The sequence below is a fragment of the Mugil cephalus genome, chromosome 11 (assembly GCF_022458985.1).
Source record: "Mugil cephalus isolate CIBA_MC_2020 chromosome 11, CIBA_Mcephalus_1.1, whole genome shotgun sequence".
Taxonomy (NCBI): domain Eukaryota; kingdom Metazoa; phylum Chordata; class Actinopteri; order Mugiliformes; family Mugilidae; genus Mugil; species Mugil cephalus.
Window position 1 is genome coordinate 26,298,041 of NC_061780.1, and position 11,489 is coordinate 26,309,529.

Consider the following 11,489-nt stretch of genomic DNA (forward strand, 5'->3'; position numbering starts at 1 on the left):
GCCCGCTGCAGCAGAGCAACCTGGATACGCTCCTCATGTCCTGTTCAAACAAGCCAGCTCTGGGTTTTCTCTCTCTCAGACGGGGAAGGGTAGTGAAGGGCAACCACGCTGGCAGCTTCACGCGTCCCACCGCTCTCTGCACACGCCTTTTCTCTCCTCCTGAAGTCTGAAGAGGATTCAAGGGGACGGGCCGGTTCTGATCTGAGTCAGTGTCAGCTTACATCCTGCGGCAGACGGGAGACGCAGCAGTAAACTCAGAGGAGGAGGCGGAGGAGGAGGAGGTGGGGGGTGGCAACGCTGAATGGACAAAACATGGGGTCGGATGAGGCTTACAACTTTGTCTTTAAGGGTGAGTACATGCTCTCCTGATCACCTGATCTGATCCCCAAACAAGAAACGGTGTCACGTTATAATGGCCCTTTGACTGTCTAGTTATACTTCCTTGTTTATTATTAACTTGACATTTTCCAGGAACAGGAGCTGCTGTGTGGAGTTTAGTAGGTTAGTTATTCTAATTAATACCGGTGTGAACATATGAGCTGATATGGAGGGGAGCTGCCCACTCAGCTGTCTGTCAACGGTGTAGAAATAGAAGAGATGTCACTTCCTTTCGGTTCTACAGACACATCTCTGGTTCAGGACGTTGACTCTGCACGAGCATAGTATGCTCTATTGTTCGAACCAGGATGTGATCTTTAATTCCTGCTCACTGCAGCCTGCACAGTCTGGTTTGAAAGTGCACCAGTTAACCGGAGTCAATCATTCTCTCTTCATTTTATTTTAAAGTGCTCTTAGTGCAGGATCTGTGCAGCATGTTTCTGTCTTTATAAAAAAAAAAAAACCTTGCACAAGCTTTCCAGTTCTCTCTGCAGGGAAAATATGTTACCAGATGAGTCTTAATGTGCGGGAAAGTTCAGCTGAAACACTAAACAGAAATACAGAGCTAAGATATTTATATATATGTAAAGGTGAGTGGGTGGAGAAGTCAAACGTCCACGAGCTGCATCACTTTCCTCATAATGGAGCTCGGCTGCAGAGAGAGATGTAAGAACAAGTATCTGCTTCATTCCCAAATTCACCTTAAAGCCTTTTTTTTGGGGCGGTTTGGGAGGATAACGAATACTGAAGACATCCTTGGTTTTCTTGGTTTCCTTTTCTTCACTTCTCTGTCTCCACATGGGACAAAAATAATCCAGCCTGAAATATCAGTCTGGATCAAACAAACAAAAATTACTTTTGCAAATACACTTTTATGCCAAGATATAACAGGACTCATAATAGTTCGAATACAGCTGCAGCTGGTAAAACAAACAGGGTTACAACACCTAAATCAACTAGTGTTTCCTTTGTGTTTCCTTTGTGTTGAGTCAGAACTCACTATTTCTGAGCCCAGAGGGGAAAACATGCACATGTAGACTTTAGATATGCCTTATTTATTGTGCAATAGATTTGAGTCATGGCAGACTTTTTGACTTGTCGTTGCCTGACCGCGTTTGTATTTAATCACATTATTAATATCTGCGTTCCAGGGCCTGGAACAGGTTTACACTGTGGGACACTGTTCATGTTCTTAAACCTCTTTCCTGCTGTGATAAATCAAAATGTCTGCTCTGAAAAAAGGGCCTTTAGTTCTTGAGTTTCATGCAGACTCCTCCTAATGTTTCACCAACAATGAGTTGAGTCTACCAGCTCGTTACCAACAGGTGTGCCATGTGTAATAAGACGCACCCTCAGATTTGCCTCAAAGGAAAGTGAACAGTGAATAAATCTGAATCTGTGGTGCACTACTTTCAAATATTAAACTACTGAACTATTACATAGAGCTAAGCTGGGTTTAAATGAGTGTTTACAGGAAAAGATCTGGATATTCTGATCACTAGTCCTGGTGTGAACACTGATCTGGTCTCAGTCGACATCTGGAGCTGGTCTGGGACACATGTGACCTCATTCCTTTGGTTAGTGTGAACCCACAGTGAGTCCTGGATCCCATTAAAGACCTCCTACTCACCAGGGCTGATCTATGGAAGAGGAGTTCTCCATCCATGTGGAGTGAAGATACACATTTCCTCAATATTTCCTCATGGAAATGGCCCATATTTTGGAACAAATTAGACAATGAAGACCATTGTAGAGACGTTTCTTCCTCCACCAGGGTTCAGCTCTAGTCTGAGCTTTGTCTCTAAAGAAGACACACAAACAGAGATCAGATCTCAAGTGCTGGCTGGGGACGGATATGGAGACACATTTTATTTAAGACCAGGTGTCAACACAGCAACTTCAAGATGGACAGTTCTGTACACGTCCATAAATTCCTGCAGGTTTTCATCGATAAAATGAACTTCCTGCGCTTCTGTCTTTATATAGACCCCTTCACAGTTTGTAAACAGTGTGATGTTTTTTGAGGGGCGGGGCTTAGCTGGAGGCAAAACATCTCAAACGCATAAAACGCATATTTTAGAGAATATATAGTAATATATCACTCACCATAGGAGGACACGGAGGGGACGAAGTCTGGTCTGTCTTTATCAAGTGAAGCCTCTCCAACAAAGATATTACAGAAGTAAGTGGAGCCACTGTGGAGGGTAACGTAGTAAATGTAACTTCTGCTTGGACGCCGCTGAAACACACAGCTAGCCTCGCGTTAGCTTGCGGTTAGCATTAGCATTAACCTGTAACAAGAATCCCCCAACTAATGATTAACTTAAGGTAATTTCAGTCACAATTTATTCAAACCCATAACGTAACCTAGGCTGAAACCGATAACGTCATGAAGGGGTCGATACAGAACCAGTGACCCTCTATGTTCTGCAAAAGAATGTATAGTTTCAAAAGTCTTCATTTTGCTCCAGTGTTCTGTATGGACCAGATATTTATTTATTTATTTTTTACCACTGGAATGAATCTCATTTTAATGCCACAGTAGTTTCTGATGATGCATAAATGTTTTGTTGAACCAATATCCTCATCCAGATATTCTTTTAGCACCCTTCACACCTGGATGCCATGAAGTCAAAAGAACTTGTCAAACAAGCTGTGTTAAACATGAAGGGCAGCTTTATTTTGCTAAAACCTTTGGCTCTACTTCATGAAATGAATTAAATTTTCTTTTTTTCAAAAAAATAATACACAAACAACCTTCAAACAAAAGTGCATCATCTTTGTTTTAATATTAACAAATAATCGTTAACGTTATGAGCGTTTTGTGCGTTAAGTTTGGGAGCAGCGCCGCATGCAGAACATTTCCACCCCTGAAGGTCATGAAAGCAAACAAAAGAGAAAAGTTTTGCCCTGCTGCAACGCATCAACGCTCGAAATGCCACTTGACCCTCTCGCCATAGAAACCGCGGGGGGATATTGTTTGCGTAAGAAGTTACTGAGTAGTGGAGGAGGGGGGAAGAAAATGGGGAAAGGAGCTTGGCTGCTGGAAAACAAGCTTTTCACTGTGAACAATAAACCTGAAAACGAGCCGACTCACGTTGTGAAATATTCCTCAGGTTAAACATAATGCAGATGAAGTGGAGGTTGTTCATTTGTTGTCCAGCTTTAAGCTGAGAGTTCAGGGTAAAAGACCTTGATCAGTGCGAGGTTCAGTCAGTACAGTGGTGTGAAAAAGTCCTGATTTGTTATTTTTTTGCAGGTTTCTCACACGTAAATGTTGCAGTTTTTAGAATGTAATGTTGTTATTAAGGAAAAACTAAATCCAAACCTACACGGCTACGTTTGTGAAAACTTGCGATGAGTTTTCCCACCACTGTGGAGGAATTTTGGCCCATTAATCATCTCATCACAGATAGCTCAGACTTTTGATTTGTAAATTCATGTGAAGAGCGAAGCAGATGTAGATGCAAAGATTTACAAATAGTCTGTCTGTGGTTTGTTGCTACTTCCTCCTTAAAGAAGCCAAGAGTTTATCAGTGGAAACCAGGTGAAAGTCAAGTGTCTGTGCAGTAAATACAAAGTTCAGCAGACTGTTAGCGTAGCTTAGCACAAAGACTGGAAACAGGGGGAAAGTGTTAGCTTGCTCTGCATGCTTCACTGACCGGACCACCAGAATCTCCAGGAGGTTACCAGACCTCGATAGAACTAGATAACACAAAATGCATTGTTTAAATGAAGGTTTTTATTATTAAGGGAAAACTAAACCCATATCTACACGGCCCTGTGGTAAAAAGTGTTTTCCCCTAAACCCAAAAACTGGTTGGACCACGCGTAGCAGCAACAACTGCAATCAAGCGTTTGTGAGTCTATAACAGATCTATGGAGGAACTGAAGCCCACTCATCTTTACAGACTTGTTGTAATTCAGCCACATTGTTGGGTTTTCTGGCATGAACCTCCTTTTTAAGGTCGCGCCACAGCATCCATCAGGATTCAGGTCAGGACTTTGACTAGGCCATTCAGAGGTGGGCTTGCTGGTGTGTTTTGGGTATCTGTTCTGCTGCAGAACCCAAGTTCTCTTCAGCTTGAGGTCACCAACAGATGATTTACAAGAATGTTTGGTAGAATTCAGCAGAATTCCTGGTTCCATTTACCACAGCAAGTCTTCCAGGTCCTGAAGCAGCAAAACAGCTCCAGACCATCAGAACATTTAGGTATGATGTTCTTCTTCTGAAAGTGGTGGACACACATTTTCCAAACAGTCTGGTCCGTCCACAGATTTTCCCAAAGGTCTTGAGCATCATCAAGATGTTTTCTGGCATTTATGTTGTGTTGTTGGGATGTCGTTGTGCAGCCTCTTAGATGAAGTGATTTGTTGATTGAGAACAGGTGTGGCAGTCGTCAGGCCTGGGTGTGGTAGAGGAACTGAGCTCAGTTATGTTATGTTTTACCAGGAGGGGCAAACAGTTCACACAGAACCGTGTAGGTTTGGATTTTTCCCCCTTTAATAATAAAAACCTTCATGATGCATTTCTTACTTGTGTTATCTTTGTCTTCTATTTAAATTAGATTTGATGATCTGGAACATTTAGGTGTGACAAACATGCAAAACATTATGAAATCAGGAAGAAGACCAACACTTTTCACACCACTGTAGATGACATCTCCAATCCTCATGTTAATATTTGCATCTTAAAGTTTAATTTTCACATTTAGCCTGTTAAGTCTTTTTTTTAAACCGTCCTTATTTGTTTTTACATTTTTAGTTTTTGATTCGATTCGTGTTAAACGTCGAGTCCACGGGGAACTCCTGACTCTGTAGTTCCCCTTGGTCTTTAAACGTTTTGGTTCACATCTTGTCAGGACATTTTCCACAGATAAAACACCTCAGACCATCCAGAAAACAACGGCGGATTAACCTGGTGATCATTTACCAGACAAACAGACATATTTATCAGCAGCTGGTGGAGACCAAAACCGAGAGATAAGAAGTGGAACATATTAATGCTGCAGTTGTTTCTGTGATGTGTTTGAACGCCCTTCACGCCCAAACTTTACGATTAAAAGTGTCATAACACATGGATTACAGACCTACAGCAACGAGCTGGAGCCGTGTCTCAGTCACTAGTAAACAGAACCTATCCGTGCCTGTTATAAGCCAAGCCTTTTTCCTTATTTTCTCAGTCTGAGTCAGCTACTAACGACTGAAACCCAAACATTAGTCACCGAAATGTGCAGCAGGGTGGTGGGGGTGGTGGCAGGGGGGGGGGGGGGGGTGTTACTTCTGGTCCTGTTTACCCAGTAGGTAGGTTCCTCTGGCCCACGATAAAAAGGAAGCAGCAGCTGAACTCGTTCCACCTGATCTGGAACCACCTCGCTGGCTGTTTTATTTCCAGAAAACAAAGGTCCGACTGTGCCGTGTTTTTACCTGAGAGTTTTTTTTGTTTTAGTTTTCCAGGGAACGAAGCATTGCCTCTTAACCCCCCCAGAGATGACACACGACACAAGAGGGAATAACAAACTGCAGGATGATATTCTATACTATATTTATAAGACTACAATCAGTTGGTTGTTTATTTATAACACAAAAGAATAAAAAACTTGTTCATTACAAAAAAAGAGTTGATTAGAGTTCATTTTTTATAATTATCAAGAAAACTTCCTTTGGTTTAGAACAAATTTTGAATGTTTTTTAGGGAGTATGTTATTTTTATGCTTTAAATAATAATAATGATGTTCTAACTTTAACCATAAATTTCAAAATCTGCGATTTAACGAAAAGAGGATTAGTGTGATGGAGATACTCTGCACGGGTTGTTCTCCTTACTGCTCTTTCCTGTAATGTGCATTTCTTTGTGAAGTGCTCTTGTGAGTGTTAGCCCATATTTCAACACAATAGATCAGGTTTGGCAAAATGAGTGTTCGTTACAGAGTGTGTAATGTTGTTTGATTCAGGATGTGTCTGCATTTACTCAGGATTCCAGTGTTCTTAACGTGGACCTTCCAGCATAGCTCGTGTTAGCTTAGCTTGTGTAATTATAAATAATATAAATTTAGTTTAAATTCATGTCTTATTCATGTCAAAGCAACATCTTAATTTACACATTTCTTTTGAGACCACGTCCAGGAGCTGCTGCAACTCTGAAAAACAGGACTACAGAGTTGTGCTGTTGTGCTAACATCCTTCAGTCTTCATTTAAAGGCTCGGCCTCGCATCCAGTGTGAGCTGGAATCGGTCCAAACTCCTCTGTAGCAGAGGGGCTGTTTAAATCGATGTGCTTTCTATCTGCACGCCTCAGCTAAAACAATGAACTCATTTAGCATGAAGGTATTAGGTACCATTACCTAATGGTCTAATTATCCCGGCCTCAGACAACCATTAGCATGGATTTACGGTGCAGACTGAGAAAGACACACCTAGACTTAAGACTTTACGTGGAACAGGCTGTAAAGGATGAAGCGGCTCTGAGAGTACTTGTTTGATTTTGCAATGACACGTCCTCCAAAAAACCCCCAACAGCAGCTCTCTAATATGGACGTTTATGTGTTGTTGTGCAGTGGTTCTAATCGGAGAGTCTGGGGTAGGAAAGAGCAACCTGCTGTCCCGCTTCACCAAGAACGAGTTCAGCCATGACAGTCGTACGACCATCGGGGTGGAGTTCAGCACGCGGACCGTGCAGCTCAGTGGCTTCACCATCAAGGCCCAGATCTGGGACACGGCCGGGCTGGAGCGGTACCGGGCCATCACCTCGGCGTGAGTTCCCCGTCACACAGACACATTTCATTTATTTACATGCGCCAGATGGTTTCCTGAGCAGGAGTTCCTGGTGGTCCGGTCAGGGAGGTGTGCAGAGCGAGCTAACACTTTCCCCCTGTTTCCAGTCTTTATGCTAAGCTACGCTAACAGTCTGCTGAACTTTGTATTTACTGCACAGACACTTGACTTTCACCTGCTTTCCCCTGATGTTGAACTCTTGGCTTCTTTAAGGAGGAAGTAGCAACAAACCACAGACAGTTCTATTTGTAAATCTTTGCATCTACATCTGCTTCGCTCTTCGCATGAATTTACAAATCAAAAGTCTGAGCTATCTGTGATGAGATGATCAAATTATTCTTTTATGGATGGATGGATAGAGAATTACAACAAGTCTGCAAAGATGCATGGGTCAGAGTTCATCCACAGCTCTGGAACAGACTCACTGCATGTCTTTGCAAACCTTTTGCCACGTAGGTTTGAATTTCATTTTCCCTTAATAACAACCTCCATTTAAAAACTGCATTTTGTGTTTACTTGTGTTATCTTTGACTAATATTTACATTTGTTTAATGATCTGAAACATTTAAATGTGACAAACAGTAAAAAAAAAAAGAAAGAAATGAGGAAGTAGGCAGCATCAACATTTCATGCACGGTCTCTTGCTCCACACTTGTTGGGCAACCTGCATGTCGGCATCTTGAGGTGGCCCTGCTATCAGCCGCACCACACACAAGGACAGGCTGTGATCCTCAGTGTCCTCCCACATTACCTGAAAAACCAGCAGCGCATTCTTTCCTGCAGCTTCCAGCTTCCTGTGGCCACGCCTGGCTTTCCTAAATCCAGCCGGCCTCAGCTCTCAGCCCTCACTGCGCCTCCGTTCAGTCTGAGAGCGCCGCTCATCCATTCTCTTTGCTTTTTTTAATTAAACTAGAAGGATTAGCAGTGTGTTAAACTGCTTTTAAAACAATGGAACCATGTCAGTTTCATTTTCAAGACTTGGGGAAAAGAATCGGGGGTTCTGCTTCGCTCTTTTTCCCGACAGCTCGGCTTTCTCAGTAATTACTCGCCGACTTGTTCCACTATGCAGATTCTCAGTCCCATGGAAATTCCCATTTGTACTGTAACAAGCAGCTAAAACCTATTAAAATGGAATTAATTACGCTGCTGGAGACGAGGAGCAGGGTCGTAATTGATTGGTTCATAACTTCAGAGCAATCAGCCTTCAGTCATTTATTTTTCTATTGACGACAGGAGGGGCTGCTGATTATCAGCAGAGACTGGACAGGGCTTACAGCAGCTACACTCCATCATCACTGTAAGGGTAATGGACTGAGTGAATGTGTGGGATGTGAAAGCAGCGACTTGTAGCCGTGAACCCACAGAATTCTGCACAAGCTCTCAGCGCTGACAGTATAGTGACTTTAAGGGATTTTAGGGAGGAAGTTCTGCACATGGCTGATGAGCTACGTTAGAAACTAGATGGAGAACTCAGACAAAGGGGGGGGACCAAGGCAGAGCTTTAGGGACGGTGAACTGTGCTGTGATGTGTCAGCGTTTGCATGTATGAGCACATATGTCATTTTTGTGCACATTTTCCATCAGTTTATGTGCACATATTGATATACATGTGGTGCATATTATCCTGTAAGATGTGTTTTCTGATATTTCTGAAAAATAGTTGACATTCCCGTAAACATGCAAACAGAATGACACATCCTGAAAAACGAAGCTTTAGGGACAGTGAGCTCCGATATCATGTGTCAGGTTTTGTATTTATGAACACGTGTTCTTGTAAATGATGTGCACATATATCCTTTTCGTGCACATTTTCCACCCATTTATGTGCACACTTTCCTAGAAACTGTGTGCACATCTTCTGGACGTCACATATGAATATAAATTGTGTCCTGAAGACAATCAGTGGCGGTGGTGGTGGTTAGCACTGATGCTAAAGGTGTTTTTAGTTAAACAAGCTCAGTCTCCTCCCACCAGCTACTACCGAGGAGCGGTCGGAGCCCTGCTGGTCTACGACATCACCAAACACCTGACCTATGAGAGCGTGGAGCGCTGGCTGAAGGAGCTGTACGACCACGCGGACCCCCACATCGTGGTCATGCTAGTGGGGAATAAAACGGACCTGGAGTCAGAGAGATCTGTGCCCACGGAGGAGGCCAAAGACTTTGCAGGTTTGAAGTTTGCAGAAAATCAGCCTCATGTTAATTCTTCTCTTCGCCTTCTGTTTCTCTACACAAGTGGAATCCCTCTTCACTGATTGAAAAATGACTCTAAACTTGTGATTGATGATTAAAAGTATATTATGTGATGTTGTTATAGAGACTCTGAAACATGTGACTCAGAATGGAGAAAGAAACTGGACGTGGAGCTGATCATGTGAATGATTTATTTTTTAAAGGACGCTCAGATAGTTTAGAGTGTGGGTTAGACATTTATACACATTCTTTGCTGCTGCCTGACCCTGTCCAGTCCCTGTAATTTACATGTTTATACTGACTATCTGTATTTATTGAACCGTGGCTGAATAGAAAATACTACTACCCCTGCTACTAGTAATTTGCCTATTTTCTTCGTGTTACATAGAAAAGAAAGGCATTTTGTTCCTGGAGACCTCGGCCTTGGCGTCCACTAACGTGGAGGCAGCGTTCAACAACGTCTTAGCAGGTAATTCATTAATTCATGCATTTATTCCTTATTTTTCTTATAACATTTACTGTAATTTATGCACATGCATGTGGAAATGTTGCTCCCTAAAACTGATGTGCATGACTTGAGTACATTATTCACTTTACATTTTGCACACGTGTTCTTGGAAAAGTATGTGCACATTGTCCTTTAAACTATGTTCACCTCTTTTGAAAAATATGTGCACATCCTAAAATAAGTCATGTATGTGATTCCCTGTGTGCTATGTGCACATATTTATTGAAATCACGTGCACAAAGGTACAAAAAATGTACATGAAAACATTATTTCTACATTTTCCTTTATATTTTGTGTAAATCTTTCTGGCAACTTATAAGCACATGTTCTTGGAAATGATGTGTTGCACACATTTTGAATAAAATGTAGTACATAAATTCCTGTACGTTATTGGCACATTTCATGCATTTCTTTATTACATTTCCTTTTAAAAGGTTTTATGCACATTTTCTGTCGGTTTATGTGCACACTGTCTTGTAGATGTGTACACATTTCTATTGAAATGATGTGCACATGTATTTTTCTTGTAATCATGAAACCTAAAGTATACATCCAGTGACCTCCAGTTTAGTCCCACATGGTCAGAGCTCTCAGCTCTTCAGCTGGATGAAAGGGCCTTTGGTAATCCTCCAGTGTTTCTGCTCTTGTTAATGAACTTCAGTGCTGCTGAGTTTGGTTTTTTTTTTCGCTAGCGAACTTGTCTGGAAACTCTCAGGTTTCTTTCTGTGTGACTGTGAACTCTAACGTTGGTCTCGTGCTGCAGAGATCCACAGGAAGGTGAGCAGTAAAGAAGTGGTCCGAGGCTCCATCAGCGCCGTGACCCTGAACAGCTCCGGAGCAGAAAACCAACAGGAGAACAAGCCCTGCTGCAAGAACATCTGATCGCTCCGTCCCTCGGGACGACGGGACGACGTCGGGCGCCAACATCGATGATTCTGGCCACTTTCAGATGACTGATTCATGAGCTGCGCAGGCTGCACGGCAGCACGGTGCGTTTAGATTAAACATGTGACCTGACGTAGCTGGAAACCGACAAAAGGCCCTGCTCACCACTGAACACAGGTCAAAGGTGAAACCGTGTGAAGATTATTTATAATTGGTGCAGTAAATTGGAGAAGTTTAAAATACGACGTGTATGTGTGAATGTTTTTTCTTAAATCCTGCAGCTTGTTGTAAGCGCTGACTGTGAGACAGCGGCGTCACTGCCGAGCGTCATGAGACTGATTTCTGCATTTCTGTGGACAAATAAATGATTTCTGGAGACAAACTGTGTTTTTTTTTTTTTGGGCTGAGGACATTTTGACATATTCGGGATAAAACTAAACTTAATTGTGATGTATTGTAAATCTTAATCTTCTCTGTATAGTTTGCTAAATGCCAATTCCTATGTAAATTCGAGATAAATAAACATATACGAATACTTCAACCTGAAATGGACTTGATTTTATTATGTGTTTGTATCTTAGCAGACTAACAGACTGTTCACTAATCCAAGGTGACCATGACGTAATAGAGGAGACTTCGTTGACCTTTGTGTTTTGTTGACGCTGGGGGCAAAAAGACTCACAATTCTCTGTATGTGAGAAAAGCAACGGACTCTAAGACGTTTCTGTTTCTTACTGACTTACAGACATGAT

At 42.2% G+C, this 11,489-nt stretch overlaps 1 protein-coding gene across 1 annotated transcript; it reads left to right on the forward strand.

Annotated features, from left to right (window-relative positions):
* On the forward strand, nucleotides 1-11,278 carry rab25b (RAB25, member RAS oncogene family b). The gene is made up of 5 exons (XM_047597589.1): nucleotides 1-349; nucleotides 6,936-7,131; nucleotides 9,127-9,320; nucleotides 9,733-9,813; nucleotides 10,616-11,278. The coding sequence occupies exons 1-5, from the start codon at nucleotides 313-315 to the stop codon at nucleotides 10,732-10,734; spliced, it is 627 nt and encodes a 208-aa protein (XP_047453545.1). The 5' UTR covers nucleotides 1-312; the 3' UTR covers nucleotides 10,735-11,278.
* The last annotated feature ends 211 nt before the right edge of the window (nucleotides 11,279-11,489 follow it).

Bases quoted from the DNA above. Each gene is read 5' to 3' on its own strand.
- rab25b (XM_047597589.1), top strand. From the start codon at position 313: ATGGGGTCGGATGAGGCTTACAACTTTGTCTTTAAGG. The intron at 350-6,935 runs GTGAGTACATGC...GTTGTTGTGCAG, and splicing joins TTACAACTTTGTCTTTAAGG to TGGTTCTAATCGGAGAGTCT. The intron at 9,321-9,732 runs GTTTGAAGTTTG...CGTGTTACATAG, and splicing joins GGAGGCCAAAGACTTTGCAG to AAAAGAAAGGCATTTTGTTC.